General features: G+C 40.1%; 1 protein-coding gene across 1 annotated transcript in view; it reads right to left on the bottom strand.

Moving 5' to 3' along the window:
- The window catches only part of ARHGEF26 (Rho guanine nucleotide exchange factor 26), a 128,183-nt gene that overhangs the window by 97,464 nt on the left and 11,665 nt on the right, over positions 1 to 19,054 (bottom strand). The window contains exon 5 of the mRNA XM_053599313.1: positions 2,501 to 2,557. Coding sequence (XP_053455288.1) covers positions 2,501 to 2,557 — 57 coding nt within the window. The remainder of the gene's footprint in view (positions 1 to 2,500; positions 2,558 to 19,054) is intronic.

Below are 19,054 nucleotides of genomic sequence, written 5' to 3'. Positions count from 1 at the left end.
GCTTCAGGGACAGTAAGAATTTATGATCATCGCTTGGGATTCAGAGAAAATTTCTCACCAATGCCTCCCTCCCACGGGTCCTCTTTCTCTCCCTATGTTTTAATCTGGCTTATTTGCAGTCAATAACAGCAAAAACTCCAGCATGACTTTACCTACCCTTACAAAGTTCTTATCAGCCACAGGAATTCTTTTATATAAACTCATAGAATTGAAAGTAATTCCATCTGCTCAACAGGCACCCCCTCTACCTCCTCAGGGTCTCAAGGAGCACAGGACCCCTCTGCAGAGACTCTCGGTGTCAGGCACACAGTGGTTTTCCTGATAAGTGTTAATGATGAAATGCCAACTTACATGTGCAGATAGACACCAACGCCCTGTGTGAGGAATTTGTCTAGCTCCTTAACAAAATCAAATTCAGATCCTCTAAAAATGGCAACACAGAGGGAGAATTCCTCCTCCGGGAACATCCTTGCAGGCCTGAGATTCACATCCTTTCTGGAGAGCTCCCTGGTGACCCTGCTTCATCACCCCAACCAGCAGGGATGCACCCTTCAAGCCCTTGCCCCAAAGAGCACTGGGTGGGCTCTGACTGATGCTGGGAGGAGCAGGGTAGGCAGGCACCAGCAGATGGATGCCCCACTGTTGGTGAGTGCTCCATTCTTTGCAAATACCGTTAGAAGTGCTAATCTCAGTGTCTACCTCCCATTTTAGCATCCATAAGGTTCAAGGACTCGGGTATTACTTAAATGTTCTGTTCTAGCCTCAGCTGTGCTTCAGAAAATTAAGTGATGAAATGAATGGAAGAGTAAGGAGTTAGAACATTAATGAATCTTATCTAACCTGTGTCTTGTGTAATTCTATTCAATCAATACAATTATCCTTAAGAAACATAAAAGGCAAACTAATGAAAATTCTCCCTTCCTGACCAAACATTCCTGATACGGTGGCTTCGAATAACTTAAAATATTTTCACAGCAAAACCTTGCATAATCAAATCCAAAATACTAAAATTGGACAAAAAGACATAAGGAGCTATTTAGAATAGATCACGTGAGAGGCAAATGAAATTCGTAGTTTAACACAAGGAGTCAATCCATAAAGTTAGATTTTCTGCTGTTGTTACTTATGTACATGACAAATCTAAACAAATATTTTCAGAGTATAAAAGAAATAGACACAGTTTAAATATATAAGGTTGGAAAGAACAGAAATGTTTAAATGGGATTAAGTATGTTGGAGAAGCTTTATAATCTGGAGAGAACTGTTTTATACCGCAGTGTCGACAATGAAGAAAAAGTACCATCTACTTTCCATCATTAGGAAAACGGATAAAAAAATATCACCTTTATAAAAAATTTAGAAAGGTGGTATTCATAGAATGTAATACTATATACTGGTTGTAATTAATAATCTAGATTAATATGCATTAACACAAAAAGTCTCAAAACGTTGAGTGCAAAAAGCAAATAACCAAAAATATGTACAAAATCATATCATGTATAGATTTTAACACCCACACAAATATGTCTGTGTGTACATTTGTATATAATACATTATTTAAAAAGAGATTGATTTAAAAGGATATGCATCAATTCATAATTCTACTTGTCTCTGGGGAGACAGGCAGGGAATGGGAGGGGGACAGAGGAATTCTCCTGCATCAAAGTTTCATTCTCTTTAAAAAATAGGAAGAAAAATTATGACATAATACATTTTTTTCATTCTCAGTGGGTATGTACACCAAAGTTCTGTACTGTTGTGTTTTTTTAAGGTTAAAAAAATGCCTCAGCCTAGCTCACAGCAACCCAAACTCCTAGGCTCAAGGGATCCTCTTGTCCCCAGCCTCCCCAGTAGCTGGAACTACAGGTGCCTGCCACCATGCCTAGCTAATTGTTCTATTTTTAGTAGAAATGCAGTCTCACTTTGCACAGGCTGGTCTTGAACTCCTGAGTTCAAGTGATCCTCCCACCTCAGCCTCCCAAAGCTCTAGGATTACAGGCATGAGCCACCTCAACTGGCCATTAAATAAACTTTTTATTTTGGTATAATTTTAGATTTATATAAAATTCGTAAAGCAAGTTAGAGTTTCTTGTAGCTTTCTCTCACCAGGGCACCTTACATAACCAGGGTACATTTGTCTACAAACTAATGCACACATGTTATTCAGATTTGGCCAATTTTTCCACTAATATTCTTTTTCAGTTCTAGGATATAATGTAGATTTCATTTTTCAACATATTTCTTCCAGTTTAAATACCCAGACTCAGTGCTTTCTGGTTTAAATTCAAATGACACTGAGATACTTAAATGTTTTTCCTATCTGGACGCTTATGTGCAGCTTTATTTAACAAAGATTCCTTACCATTTTTGTAAAAAGACACACACACACATTTTCAAAGGACAACTCTGAAGAAGGGCACACAGTAGGTGAAAACACAAGAAAGCAAACACCCACGTTCACACTTTAGAGCTCTAAAGCACCTTCTGGGTAGAAACACACCTCTTGTCTCTTTCTTTCCTCCTGGCTTACTGTCTGAGATAATCCATTTCTTTTCACCTAGGAGAAAAAGCAAAGTAGAGTTTAACTCATTAACAGTTTCTTTATTATGTCAGGCATAACTCTAATGCCAGTTGTTCTCAACCTTCCTAATGCCATGGGCTTTTCATACAGTTCCACAGGTCGAGAACTGCTGCTCTATGCCCTTCAAAAATGAATTCAGAGAAATTATGAAACAAATTAGCGCAGTTCCACACTGAAGGGAACAGTTTGTAGCATACAATCCCATCCTGCTGAGCTTCTCTGTTCTAGTTTTAAACTTCTGGATATTCCTAAAACATATGTCAAATTAATCACCCAAATCATAAATAAAGAAATCCGATAATGAAGAAAATGAATTCACCACTCTGAGATTTCATGGTGGAAGATCAAATACTAAGAAAGTAATGTTAACACTATTTTCCATGAAGATGCCTTGAAATCCAAGTGCTCTTTATAAAAACACAATCAAACAAGAAAACAGAGTCATCTCCCCTACCCAAGTGTCAGTTGTATTTTAGTATACAGTAGGTGGCAAATAAAGATGCTAACTTAAGAACCTCCCTTGTAGGTACAGTTCCTATAAGAAAACAACACAAGTACCATACTTGGAGTAATGTAGTAGCATCATTAGTTGAATCAGTATAGTCCTTTACCAAATGCTGTATTCTGTGTTTTTATTTGATTGCTGCGGCTCCCATCCTAATTCAGTTTCTAAACCAAAGAGTGAGGGCTGCCCTGTGACCTCTGCAAAGCAAGAATGTTCTGGCACATCTGGCACTGAGTCTGGCACCTACCAGACATTCATTTTTTTTTCAGTCAAAGACTAAATTAGCAAAAGATAAGCCATACATAAAATACCAACCAATTAAATCCTATACTTCCTAAAAGCCAAAATTTTAACACCATATTCTCAAGACCCATTCTTAAGTTGACATCTAATATTTCTTATCATGACTTTAAAGTATTAAAAAGATGTATTTTCCAGCTAATTGTACATCTATACACTTTTAAATGTACCCAGTGGAATGTTGAAACTATTTGGTACCCAGCAACATTCATTGAAAAGTAAGCTTTCCTTAACAGGTATTTTACATTATTTTTTTCTTTCTCCCTGAATTCACCTTTCTATTTCAATTTCCCCCCAAAATTTTCTTAATGTAATATAATTCTACATGAGAGGGTCTCATTATTACTCCACCTTATCATACTTTGATGTAAAAAATAAGTTTTTAGATTTAATTTTAAAAATGCCCTGTGATCATTGAGCTTTAAATCTAAAAGATTCTTCTAAATTGTATCATTAACGCAAATACCATAAATAACCTAAAATCAAAACAACACAATTATTTCCGATTTTAATGCATTAAGCATTAAAAGCAAAATTTTATTGAGAATGCATCTCTTACGGAGATGCAGGTTTATGGTACTTTAATTAATTAAAGGAGGCTTTGTTGAAATCCATATTTCAAACTGACTCCCCACCCCGCCAGGTGGGGCCCCATGGTTTTACCTCTGGGTACAGGACACCATGGTAAGATTTGACATGCATAAGAGAGATGCCTTTCTATAGCAAAATGGCAAAAAGTCAGCTGTGAAACGGAGGTGGGAAAGACAACCTCCCTTAACACTTTTAACTGTAAATGTAGTCTGTTTTAGAAGGGAAAACCTAGAAAATGAGGATCTGGCAAACGATGTCCCTAAAACTATTCCCGTCCTTCCTTACAAAGTCCTCCTGAATCCCCAGGGGTGCGATGCAGGCTCTCGGCTACTGTGAACACAGCGGGTGCACAAGTCTCTCTGCATCGGACTATTGTGAAAAGGAAAGCAATTACATATTACTGTCTGTAACTTGGTTTTTACAAAAAGTTTGAAAACAGTAGAGTAGAAAATCAATGAATATTTATCATATGCCAGGAATATACTAAGCGTTTCATTCCCCTTTACCCAGTGAACCCCCATAAAAATTCTAGAAAGCCAATACTGTTCTTATCCCCACTTTACTAAAGGCTTAGAACCCAAGAGCACCCAGCTAAGTGGTAGCAAGGCCAAGATTTGCATCCAAACTAACTCCAGGACTCAGACTTTTAATCATGCTTTATAGGGGTTAAGAACCCCATTTCCTATAAGAGGCACCCCATTTCTAGGGTTGGGATATCACCACTAAGACCCCTTCCAATCCCCCATCTGTACCAGTTTCCATGTGGGTTTTTTTTTTTTGGCCCACTATTTCATGGAATGTTCTTAGCCTTACCATCCACCTTGACCCTGAGTCAGCTTGTCAGTAAGAATTCATAGCTAACAAGGCTTCTTCACACACTTTAATAAGGGAGGAGAGGCCAGAAGAATGAAGCCCTTCAGAGCTGCTTCCTTTGGTTAACCCTGAGCAGGAATTTCACAGTATTTCCTGCCTGTGACAAAAGTCCTAGCAGATGGATATACAGGTACCATGGTATAAGGTCACCAGGAAGAATTTCGATACCCCTGGCCATCTCCACCCAGATGGAGTTCAGACCCCAAAATCAAAACAACCTGATTTAGAGCCCTACCCAGATGACAGCTGGTTTACTAAGGGATTGAGGGATTAGGGTACCCCATTCTATCAAAAATGGGGAGAAATCTACAGCTAAAATAGTTGCTCGTTTGAGAGTGAAGATAAGATAGTTTTGAAAAGGGTAATTAAAGGATTACTGCCTGGTATTACCATCTTTCACTAATACTAACACAACATATGGTAAACTATTCCTTTAGCCAATAAGCCAAGGGGCCAGTGGCTCATACAAAACTTCTGTGATGGAAACAATAAAGATTCCAGGAACTGCTCTTGGATTATGATTAAGAAAACTGAAGTGCAGCACATTCAGGGAGCCGGAAAGTTTACTCCAGGGAGTGACAAAGCGGCTAGCTCCTGTGGCTGGCTGCCAGGCCACTGCCCCCAGGTCTGTCCTCCGACAGCCTAGGTCCTTCCATACCCTGTAACAAGGCAGGTCCCCCCTCCAGAGCCCACAGGAATCATTTTGCCTGCCTGACGCCTCCTTCCACAGTCAACTCTAAATCAAGTAGTACCTGAGAGCAGGTGCCTGGGGGTAGAAGGCCTGAGCGGGCAAGACGATGTCAGAGGCTGATGAGTCTGGAGAGATGACGCCAAAGAGGGGGAGAGAGTGACCCCAAAGGGAGCCCCAAGAAGACTGGCAGAAGGCAGAGAAAAGACAATTGGGGAGAACAAGAATATAGCACCTAACGTCAAGTGGAAACAAACAAGGAAGGAAGGAAAGGAGAGAGGAAGGGAGGGAGCAGGGAAAAAGAAAGAAGAAGAAATACGTGTACCAGGTTTGTAACAGGAAATACCCATAGAAATTCTTCACTTAGAAAGCAGTGACTATATCATCAGTAAAATTAAGTAAAAATCATTGCACAGTCGAGGCTTCCAAGCTTTGTTTTCATACAAAGGCTATGTATAAAGCATACGTTTATACCAATGGTTTTAAAATTTTACATGCTTTTTGCAGTTTGCTTATTTGCAGATCTAAAGTGTTGTCAAATTTATCTCATTCTTTGTGGAAAAGAAAAAATAATGTACCATATTCTAAAACCTATGAGTCTTATTTACTACCTAAAGTGAACAAAATTAAAATTACACAGGCTCCTTTTTCATTCTTTAAAATATACATTATGTGTTAGTAGCTCTAGCCGGGTTCTAAGTGGGAACAGACAGCCAAGGCAATGCTCCTTAAACACCATCAGCCAAAGCAGCCCCACTTGAATTTTCTTGTTCCTCTCTGGTTTGAATGTCTTATTTTAATGTGTCATCAACAAGTTGAACTGCAACAGCGGTTTAAAGAAGCAGCAAGAACTGGATTCAGCTTGAGGCTTTTGATTCTGTATGATCTCTAACCAATGCACCAATCTGCTCAAAGCTGGCCATGATAGACTCCAGAGTTCAAAGAGAAAATACAAACACACATCCGTATCTTCAACACTTGAGTTGAATATTCAACTCAAACAACAGAATGTGCAAAACTACATACAGTTCTCATGTGTTAAAAATATATGAACATATTATCTGTGGCTTGTCAAGAGAGTAAATACATAGAACTCACTGTTACAACAGTTTTAAGTTCATAATTACAAACTATATGCTCACCGTTTTAATCAGTGCTAAAGTTCTTAACCCATGACCTCTGGAACTAATATATTTTGCATGTCCAAAGGAGACAGAAATTAACAATTGGCTAAACCTAATAAAGGATACTTCTATGGATATGTATTATCTAGCTAGACCCAAAACATAGCTTATGAAATTTATGGTAAACACAATAAAGTCAAAATTTAATTCTTAGATACTCCCCCTAAAATTCACGTTGGTTTCCTTCTTGATCCCTTTGCTACGCTCTGAATGTCTGTGTCTCCCCCAAACCCAGGTGTTGAACTCCTAACAGCCAACGTGACAGCATTGGAAGGTGGAGCTTTGGGGGATGTGATTAGACTCTGTCCTCATGAATGGGATTAATATCCTTAAAAAACAGCCCCCACAGACACCCCTTTCTCTTCTACCATGTGAAGACACAGCAAGAAGGCCCTATCTGTGAGGTCGAAAGCAGCCCCTCACCAAATACTAAACCTCCCTGATCTCAGACCCCAACCCTCAAGAACTATGAGAAATAAATTTCTGATTTCTGTCCTTCATAAGCCGCCCAGTTTATGGTATCTTATTACAGTAGCACAAACTAGGCCAACTTGCTAGTCTGGGCTGCTCAGATGAGTATATTACCAAAGAAGCGACAGGCTAGACAGTGAGCCCATTACAGCAGTCAACACAGTTGCACTAACCATCTTTAGCTTGCTGGGAGCTGTGTCAGGAAAGCCATTTTCTTTGTGCGATATTCCTTGGTCTCTGACTCCACTAACTGGAACAGGTTCTGAGGCGAGTTCTCTAAGTCCAGATAGAGCCCTAATATTGCCATCGACACAGAACCTATCTGTGGATACAGCCAGTCCCACATCTATGGAGAGAGCTGATACTAACATCATCCATTTCTTGGCCATCAGATCATCTTTTTCTGTGGAGTTAACAGAGAGGTTCTCAGGCCCTCCAAGATGTGATATTGTTTCCAGATAAGATGGGCACATATTCTTTCTGTTCTTCCCTACCAACCAAGGAAAACAGAATGGGAAGACTCTAAAAAATTGACCAACCAAAATGACCCAGAAGTGTAAGCAGTTAAAAATCAGATATTTATAATCCAAGATCACTCTGGTTCCATAAAGCACTAATTTACATGGAATATCCATTTGAGCTAACACCTTTAAACTTGGCAGAGTTCACTCACTTGCTGAAAATGAGCTGGTTATTTACACCTATGAGTGATTGATTCTCTACTCACAGTCTTCTTTTCCCAGGAGCTCAAGGGGGAAGCGATTGCAAAGTAAAACTACACCACAGGATACATCCCTCCCAGGTCTTTTCTACAGATTTAACACAGCTGAAGTCATCCCTGAATTACAAATGAGCTAGAGACATTTCACGGGAAATAACATGGGGATGGCAGCAATGTGACAGCATGTTTGAAGTCCTTAACATGAAAAATCTGGCTCTCTCCCGGTCCATGACATCCCCAGGGAAAGGCTCTGAGACACCACTTCACCCAAGCTGTGTCTGCCATAGAACGTCAGTTTCAATGGGCCAGAGAGAGCTGCACAACCAGACCAGACAAGGTCAAGGGGGGATCATTCTTTCGGGGAGTCAAAGGTAAATAGAACACTATTTAAAAAAAAAAGGAAAGGTAAAAGATGATGGCAAATTTAATAAAATCAAATGCTTAAATTTAAAAATAGGCTAGTGACCTAATTCATTTGTTAAAAAAAAAAAAAAAACAAAAACCACACAACTGATCCCCTTTCTGATCTAGTGTTGTTAAGCTTCATTCTGTAGCCCTCACCAAAGTTCTTGGATCTCAAGAAATAGCAAGCATTCAGCCTCAGTCAGGTGACATCAGGTTTGCTAAAATGATGGCATATACCCAGATAAACAGTCCAGAGCTTGAGGCTTTTGCCCCACTGTGACCTATCTCACCCTCTACAGAGCCAGGATTCTTGAACAAACCCAATTTATTTCAACACAGACAGGAGGCTGAGAATACAACCGCAAAGAGGTAATTAAATGCACAAGAATAAACTGCTGTGCTTTGTAGGGTTTCGGAGATAAGCATGCATTCCTTCGTTTGCAGCTGGCCCTCACTAGCTGACTACTCATCTCTTTGTATTTCTGATTCAGAGTTCTAGTTAGTCCATAATGTATTTCTCACATTACTGTTGCGTCAAATGCTTAACATGCACCAGGCATGTTCTTTCCAAACATCTAAACCTTACAACAACTCCTTGAAGAAGGTATTACTAGCCTTGGTTTACAAAACAAAAATCCAGAAACACAGAAAAGTTAAGTCCTTCACCCTAACAAGTGGCAAAGCTGGGATTCAACCCCAGGCCTGCCTGTCCATCCCCCAAGACTGATCTCTTATCACTGTGGTACGCGGCCTTCTAAACCTTAGGAGTTATTTAAGGGCTCCGAGCTGTAGCTACACTTCCCTTAAATTAAACTTCTTCCCCCAGGTGTCCCAGAAACCACATCTCTCATTGGCTTTGCCGCTTTTGCCACAGTGAAAGCTAAGCTGTCAGTGGGCTCCCTGGTCAATTAACTTGTTAATTAGTCCTGACATTTCTCCCATTAAACAAATTCCTCTCTTTTACTTGTAGCTCTCTCTAACCTGCATTCCCCTTTGTGGGGTACTGAGCCTGGATCAAAATATATTCATTCTTTATTCCCCAGATGAGCAAGAGATACGGTTCTCATACCTCTACCTGCAATTAAGAAGAGAGAAAATGAGGTTCACAAATACATGAAATGCTAAGGACACAGAAAGGAGGAGGATGAAAGGGAATAATTTTAGAATAAAAGGCCAATTTTATAAAATTATTTGATAGAAAATTAACAATTTTTTATAAGTTGGCTATTTAGTAAAATACTGAGAAACAGACCAGACTAACTTTGGGATGTGGTGAATTCAAAGCAGCTGTCAGTCTTAACTGCTATGTTTAATTTTTAATAAGAATTTGTATTTTTTTTTTCTTTAGAGACAGAGTCTTACTTTGTCGCCCTCAGTAGAGTGCTGTGGCATCACAGCTCACAGTAACCTCCAGCTCCTGGGCTTAGGCGATTCTCTTGTCTCAGCCTCCAGGGTAACTGGGACTACAGGCGCCCACCACGACGCCCGCCAGTTTGGCCAGGGCCAGGTTCGAACCCGCCACCCTCAGTATATGGGGCCGGCGCCCTACTCACTGAGCCACAGGCACCACCCAGAATTTGTATTTTTTAATTGTAATTTTTAATTTTATATTACTCGTGTGATTCAAAATAATCGTTTTTAAAAGCTTAAAATTTTGAATTTTTTTTTGAGACAGAGTGTCACTTAGTCATCCTTGATAAAGTGTTATGGCATCGTGGCTCACAGCAACCTCAAGTTCTCGAGCTCAAGTGATCCTCATGCATCAGCCTTGCAAGTAGCTGGGACTACAGGCACCTGCCACAATTTATTTTTAGAGATGGGAGTCTTGCTTTTGCTTAGGCTGGTCTCGAACTCCTGAGTTCAAGCAATCCACCCGCCGTGGCCTCCAAGATTGCTGAGATTATAGGCATGAGCCACCACACCCAGCCTAAAAATTTTAAACTGAAAAATGAGAACCAAATTAGGGACTAACAATAAGAAATTAATTGAAAGAAGCAAACATTCACTTATTTGATAAAATAGTACACAGGCTTCAAAGAAACTATTGTGAAAGAAAGTTCAATGACATGGAAAGTCATTCATAACACCGTTAAGAGAAAAAAAAAAAGCACAGTTTACAAAACAGCAGGTTTAATAACACGAGAAGATATTTACAATATAGTTCATGAAAAAAATAAGTGACTAAATTACTATAGTATTTTAGAATTTTTGTTTAAAAGACTAATCTCTACATGCACATTTAAAAAAGAAGAGATCTGGGGTGGCGCCTGTGGCTCAAGGAGTAGGGCACTGGTCCCATATGCTGGAGGTGGCGGATTCAAACCCAGCCCCGGCCAAAAAAAAAAAAAACACACACGAAAAAAAGAGAGAGATCTGAAAAGTTGTATCCCAAAATGTTAACAGTGACTGGGTGAAGGGAAAGAGTTCTAATTTTTCTTTTCTTTTTATCTATTGATACTTTCACACTTTTCTATAATATGTCTTGGCTTTGTAATTAAAGCCTAATTTTTAATAACTGAAACTGATTTAATATCCTCTCTCAAAAAAGAAAGAAAACGAGTAAGGCAGACAAGTGGAATGTTTTAAGGATGCCAGAAATACCTGCTGAGGCCCAAAGGAAAGCTGGAGAAATGAGAGATGACCATCAGTAGATGAAAGAAATAAAGACGCTAAGGCAAAGGAAGTCATATGGAAGAAAGATTTTATTTTATTTTATTTATTTATTTATTTTTATTAAATCATAGCTGTGTACATTAGTACGAGGATTTTATTCAAGTTCACCGAGCACTGGCTTATCAGGCAGTGCTGAAAATGGGTGATGACAGACAGTTCTGTGAGCAGGAGAGACAGGAGGAGGAGGAGGCCGGCTCAGAGTCGGCGTAACTGAGAAGGATGCTTTTGCACATACTGAAGGTGTGAGTCAAGGGTTGAGGAAGGCGGAACAGGTCTGAGGGCCCTCTCTTGCAAAAGAAAAGAACACCTGTTTTGAGAGGTGGTGCCAATATCTTAATTGCTATTTTATTTTTGTCATGATTTTCATAAGTGGTTGGTGGATAGAAATGACAAGCTCCAAAACAGTAAGTGACTTAGAACAACACCGATGGTGAAGTTAATTTCTGAGGTGTACAAAAAAGAAAAAAAAAATGTAACCTGAGCAAAAACCTGCTTTGGAAAAATAAATAATGAAATAATCTGATGTTTTACATTAGACACACAAAGCAGGTGGTGATATCCCTGGACGGGAGTCATCTTAGTATAGTGGAGAGCTGAGAAACTGACGCCCAACTGCCATCTTTCTTCTTCCCTCGCCACGTATCGAGCTTTAGACAAGTCAGCGACACGCGCGTTACTTTTATTTCCTACTCTTCTGCTCCACTAGCCGAGTTTAAGTCTGTCCTAGAAGACAGAGCTTTCCTGACCTTCACTTCACTGCTCCCCGTGATTGCTATTGTTCATTCCCCTTGGCATTCTCTCTGACTTCTTTCAAAAACACCGGTGAGACGTTTCATTTCCATTGTCTTCGAGACTAGGTCTAAGCTCCTGGGCTGAATTTTGGACTTGTTTTATTCGCCCATCCACTACGATGCAGTGGGAAACAAATGAATTCTGGAGTCAGACCTTTAGGGTTTTCCAAATTGTAAGTTATAACCTTTTAGTGAACAATGAAATAAAGTTCATCTTTGGACAGACTGATTATCTATTTCAATGTAGCAAAACAGGCAGCCCATAAGATATGATAGTATGTAAGTATGGAGGTTAACTTCTGCTTAGTAAACTGTTAAACGGAAAAAAAAGTTTGTAAAACTATTTTTGTAACACAAAAACTATTTTTGTTTGAGGCATAAATGCTCAAGCACACTTACTTCTTTATCATATAAAATGAGTATCTCGTTAAGGTAAGCCTCTGGTATAGACCATGGTTCCAACGCCCATGCTATCACATGTAAATTTACACTGGACAAGTCAGTCACGCCACTTACCACTCAAAGCTGATTGGAGCAGAGCTAGTCAGGCACTTGGCCAAAGGACAACACATGCTTAAGTGACCTATTAAGTGAGGGAAGAGTAGCGGGGCCAATGTGATCCTCTCTCTCAAGATTAGGCTCCTGCCTATGATCCCAGCACTTTGGGAAGCTGAGGTGAGAAGATGGATGGCTTGAGCCCCTAGGAGTTTGACACCAGCCTAGCAATACATCAAGAGCCGAGCTCTACAAAAAAGTTTAAAAATCAGTTGGACATGGTTGCACATGTTTGCAGTCCCAGCTACGCAGGAGGCTGAAGCAGAGGAATTTGAAGTTGCCATGAGGTATGATGAGGCCATTGCACTGTAGCTGGGGTGACAAAGACTGTCTCCCCCCTCCCAAACCCCCCCCCAAAAAATATTTTAACCGGGGTAATTCTGTGTGTCAGTCTTTTGACATGAAGGTGGAACACGGCCATGCTGGGTAACCCAAAGTCTAACTGTGAGAACTCAAAAACTCCAAGCTTGTAAGAGCTCTCAGGGAACAGGCAGACACAGCAGAAAGGGAACATTAGCCAATTCACGAGAAGGAAGGCAACGGGCGGAAGTGCCAAGCCCCATTACTGGCCGAACACCAGAGGAAAATAGGATTGCTGCTCTTCCAGAGCCCGGGGCACATGTATCCATTTTTGGAGGGAATTTCAAAGGCTGTTCCAGGTAAACTCCAGACTATAACTAAAACAGCAGGAGAGCAGCCGTGCTTCACATCCCAGAGTTACGGCTGCCTGAGATAAAGAACTTGCCGTCAGAGTACTCTCACCAAGTCTGCTGAAGCTGTAACCCTGGTACATAGTAAGCCCTCAGCAACCAGCTGGCCAATCATTTAACTGCATGCAAACAAACCAATATTGTGGTGATGCATGGCAGGTCCCGAGGTACAGCCACGCTGCATGTCAGCCGCTGCGCTGCCAGCTCATACGGGGACTTTGGACCCGTGTGCATATAAGGGCTCCCTGCTGCTCAGCTGGGAAGACAACTATCACTTCTGGGACACTCTACTGCCAGAAGCAAGGTTTCTTGCCACCCAAAGTGGAAACTGCTCTATTTTTATGTTACTGCAGTTGGATGGGTTTATTTCCTGCTTCAAAGAGGTAAATAATCTGCATGTTTCTTTTGCTGGCAATAATACCTCCCTCTACAGAAGCTGTCTATAGAATGTATAGTCCTTATTTCCTCAAATAATAGAAATACAGGTAATAATCTTTAGACATTAGAGTACAGAATAATCATCTTTTCAACATGTGTTCTGGATAAATTAAAAAAAATTAAGTTAGAAGTTTTTAAGAACTATTTCTTTCTTTCTGTCTAAGTCTCTATCTATCTATCCATCTAAGTCTCTGTCTATCTATATCTCAGTCTCTATATATCTAAGTCTCAGTCTATTGCCCAGACTGAAGTGAGTGATGCCATCATAGTTCACTGTAACCTTACACTATTGGGCTCAGCCTCTTGAACACTATAGGTAGGCACCAACATGCTTAGCTAACATTTTTGTTTTTTAGAGATGGGGTCTCAGTGTTTTCCAGACTGGTCTTGAACTCCTAGGTTCTGCCAATCCATCTGCCTCCACCTCCCAAAGTGCTAGGATTACAAGCATGACCCCCACCCCCCGCCTAGCCTAATTCTACATTTAAAGATTCAACAGATTTTGAAGGTGACAATACTCTCCAATCATCATGGAGACCAATCATTGTGTGAACTTGAGCCTGAGAAACAGTCCTATCATTGGTCCTACAGACAGCTATTATTTTTGGATATATCCCATCCACGTCTCCCAAAAAAATCTCTACTTGGATTATAATTTAATCTGTGTGATGTATTTAAAAGCACAAGATTGGTGAGATCACCACATGAGTCCAGGTAAGACAAAAGGCCAGGGACTGAACCTAGGGACCCTCCAACACTTAAAGATTGGTGGAATGAGGGAAAACGTACATAGATCAAGAAGCTCCAGCTACACCTTTTACCCACCGCTATCTCAAAAGGGTCTGCACATGTGACAGTTTCTCTGCCTGGAAGACCTCCATCCTGTCCTGCCAGCTTTGTCCAGCCACCCATCTAGACACCCTTCAGATGGCAGTCATATCACCTCCCGTGATATCCTCCTTTAGCTGCTGGCACATGGTGCTCATCCTTAGGAGATATCACAGCAACACCAACACATCCTTCATAGTTTACAACAGGTGTAACTTTGCATTTATTTATGGGATGATTTGGTATCTGATGTCTGCCCTGCCACTCAGGGTATTTGCAAGGACTTGAAAACAAGGTGGAGTGTGTTCTTGCTCTGTCTCCAGGGCCTAGAATAGGATCTGGTACAGGGCAGGCCCTTAATAAAGATGATGAATGAAGAAGCTATTCATCAATCTCTCACGTCAATTTTCTACTCAATGAATTTTCAATAAGACCCTCTCTGTCAGGGTCCAGTTGTAGACTTCTAATTGAAATATCTCCTTTTATATCATGCTCATTAAAATCAAATAACCCTGTGCTTATCCCCTCCCAATTTTGTAAAGTCCCTGTCTCTACTGACCTCTGCATCCCCTCAGTCTCCTGGTGCGGACACACCAACATCCTCCTATCTCACGCGCCCTTGTTCTCTCAGAAGAATCACTCACAGAAATATTGACATATCTACCAGTCAGTAGATAGACTACTAGTAGATAGACACGCCCTTTAACTACTCAGCTACAAACAGAATGAGTATTTTTCTCTCATTCTCTATTTTTTAGAAGAGGTTATATAAAGTTCCAACATTGCTGTAATTCAAATAAAGAAAATAAAATTTTTTCAGGCAGGGTCACTCTGTTGCCCAGGCTAGAGGGCTCTGGCTTCAGCCTCACTCACACAAACCTCCAATTCCTGGGCTCAAGCAATCCCCCAGCCTCAGCCACCCAAGTAGCTGGGACTATAGGCACCCAACCGACTATTTTTCTATTTTTAGTTGAGACAGAAATGGTCTTCAACTCCTGAGCTCAAGGGATCCTCTGACCTTGGCCTTCCAGAGTGGTAGGATTACAGATGTGAGCCATCGCTCATAGCCAAAGAAACACTTTCAAAGATTTTATTAACAAAATGGAAACTGCACTTAATACATAGACAGCTGCAGTGAGTTGTTCCTAGTATTCAGAAATAAAGTCAACCAAAAAAAAAAACCTCTGAAAGTGAAATTGAAAAAAAAAATCATAAACAAATATTTACATGTATATGCAGAGCATTTTTCCAAAGAGAAGGACCATGGCTCATGGTTTTAATTTGTTTTTTAAAGCATGTAAAATCTCTCAAAAGGAAACATAGCTAAACACACATCTATCCTATGTAATTAGCAGTTATAACACTGAAGATCACGTGTAGACATGACATAACTTATAAGATACATCATTTAGGGAAAAACGTTGTATATTTTAAATAATCTCTATATTATTTATGTAAGTAAATAATTTTTTTACTGAAATGTATATATGTGGATTTTTACATTTTTTCCTGAAATATGTGGATTCTGGGAATAGTGTTACCACATTTAAAACAGCATTATCCACAAAGAAGGGGTCAGAAACTGGGACTGCCAGGTGTGATTAAAAGGGACTTCAGTCTTATCTGAAATCAATGAATTCTTTCCTGCATGGAGAACATGTACTGCTTACATGAGTCAAAGTTAATTTTCAAAATGTTAAGAGAATATCATAAGCCAGTTACACGGAAACAGGAAAGCCACACCAGGGAGCCTGGTCCCTCACTGAGCTAAGGAGTCCCCACCTTCACCTTGCTGTGCTAGAATAGGAATTCTGATTTGGATCTGTTGGTCGGTTTTCTGTTGCTTACAACAGAATACCTGGAACTGAGTAATTTATAAGGAAAAGTAAAAAAACAAAAGGCAATTTATTTCTTATAGTAATGGAAGCTGAGAAGTCCCAGGCCAAAGATTAGCATCTATTGAGAAACATAGCGCTGGTGAGGACTCTCTGAAGAGGTGGCGGAGGCTATCACCCAGGAGGGGCTCAGCATACTAATATGCCACTTCAGGACTCTCCTCCTCTCCCTATAAAGCCACCAGTCGCCGCTCCCATGTTAACTCATTAATCCATTAGTCCATGGCCGGATTAATGCATACTGAGGGCAGAGTTCTCACAATCCAATCGTCTCTTAAAATTCCCACCTCTTAATACTGCCTCACTGTGGATTAAATTTCAACATGAATTTGGAGAAAGCAAATAGTTAAATCCTAGCGGGGTCTCAGGTCTAGGCACATGAACCTCTATTTCCATTTAAAAAGACATAAAAATTTGAGAAAATCCACTGTCCAACTTAAAAGTATAGACTAGTCTATGCCTGCAGGCCTAATTGTTTAAATGATGAAGGCTAAAAGTAAGCCAGACATGAAAATGAGAATATATTTCTATATTTTAAACACAAAAGATAAGGGCCAGGTGCAGTAGCCTATAATCCTAGCACTCCAGGATTCCAATGGGGGTGGACTGCTTGAACTCAGAAGTTTGAGACTAGCCTGAGCAAAAGAAAGACCCCTATCTCTAATGCAAATTAAAGAAAAAGAAAGCTGGGCCTTATGGCAGGAACCTATATTCCCACTTCCTCAGACGTAAGAGAATAGTTCAAACCCAGGAGTTTAACGTTGCTGTGAGCTATGATGCTACAGCACTCTATCCAGGGTAACAGAGTGAGACTCTGTCTCAAAAAATAAGTAAAATATATAAATAAACAGACAGACACAAAAGATATGGTGAAAAGCATTAATCAATATCTAAGGTAAAAATAATTTTATTATGGTATTGTTCTGTTGCAAAACTGTAAATAAAAAATTATATGTATGAGCACAGAAATTACTATTTTAAGCAACAAGTCACTCAACAATTAAAAATTCAGATAATATGAAAATTTAGGGAAAAAAATGAAAGCTTAAATTCATTAAAGTAGTGATTGCTGTGGGTCACCCCTGTAATATCAGCACTTTGGGAGGCCAAGGTAGGAGGATCACTTAAGACCTAGATGTCAAGCCCACTCTGAGCAACAGAGTCAGACCTTGTCTCTTCAAAAAAATAAAAATTATCCAGGCACAGTGGTGCACACCTGTAGTCTCAACTACACAGTCTCAGCCATGCAGGAGGATGGCTTGCATGTGGGGAGTCTGAGATTGTAGTGAGCAAAGACGATGTCACCGTACTCGACCTGGGCAACACAGAAAGATACTCTCAAAAAAATAAATAAAAATTAACACGTTATACATTTCTGCAAACAGATTTGTTATATCCGTTAAGCTCTGATTTTTACTTGAAAATAGTACATCTTCCAAAATAAACACAATGTAGATTCTAAAAGAGTAAATCTCATCAGATTGAACTGCTAAGATTCCACAGTGTCTCTTGTATTTTCAAGTGAAATTATAATAAAATTCCCACGTCTCAAATCTTCCTTTCTCATCCTGCAAGCCCCAACGGTAAACTGCATGTGCCTTAAGACCGACCCAGAACCAGAGCCTGAGGCCCAAGTTCTAGATCTCTCATTATACCATAAGCCACACCAAGCACAGCCGAATAAATACTTTGATAAAAATATAAAAAGCCATCCCTTACTAAAGAGTTTAAAATTTTTGAGCAAACTGAAGAACTATTCAAAATGTTTTAACACTACTGAGAAAGCCACGTGCAGCAACTCGGAAAGAAGAGTACAGCACAGGATGACCCTGTTAGGGACTGAATACAGAACGCTCTTTCCAAAGGGTCCTGGCATTTCAAGGTGATGGAAATCACACAACCCCACCCCATGGCAAATAAATGTGGTCAAGGCACAGCTGGCAAGTGCAGCTTTGGCACTGTCACTGAACCTAATAAAACAAACACTGGTTTCACAACAGTCATTTCTTAGAACATGCACAGTATGGAATCTTGGGATCTTGGAAGCAGGCTATGATGGAAAGAAAAAAAAAACTACTTCCATTAAAATCAGTCTAAAAGAAGAGATAGTAAATACTTGTGGGATCATTGGTGGGATCTTATTAAAGAATGAACTTTGGAAAAACCTGAAGCCCAGGTGGCTGCACACCTGGCACTAACTGTCACCAGCACACCCCATTCTACCCCTGACTAATACAATCAATATTTTTCTTGAAACCCACATGCTTTTCCCAGAGATCCAAGAATGGTCGGCATAGTCCTCACACTGCTGTTTTCAGATGAGTCACTGCCAAGATTCACCTGTGTGTGGCAGGTTCCTTGTCTCCAGGCACAGTTCCAAATAATCATCTTTAGAGGTCAAAAATGACTTTCCAAATTCATTGAGGTTTTAAAACTTCAGTAAGTCTCTTCCACATATGACCAACCAAACAGTGGGAACCATGACCACTTAAGTTATTTAGAATATGTTCAGGGTCCCCAAGGTCAGCACACAATTATATTCCCTGGAGTGAAGAAATCCTGCATTTCCGATTAAAAACAGATCCATACACTCTGACAATCAAGTGAATGGTTAGCCTGTCATTTGAATGTTCTAATATTAAAGAGCCTTTCCAGTTCTCATTCTCTTTCATTCCTAGATGGCCACAACCCTACAGTTTAAAACTGTCCCAACACTGTAAATGGGGAACCACCTGTCACCTGTTGAGTTAAACACCGCCCTCCCAGACACTGCCAATGAAACCAAAGACAACATAAGCACACTCAGACAAACTACAGTACAGACTGGAGGCATAAAGATCTTACG

The sequence above is a fragment of the Nycticebus coucang genome, chromosome 8 (genome assembly GCF_027406575.1).
Source record: "Nycticebus coucang isolate mNycCou1 chromosome 8, mNycCou1.pri, whole genome shotgun sequence".
NCBI classification, from domain to species: Eukaryota; Metazoa; Chordata; class Mammalia; order Primates; family Lorisidae; genus Nycticebus; species Nycticebus coucang.
Note: the sequence above shows the minus strand (reverse complement) of the source record. Positions and strands in the feature narration are given on the sequence as shown.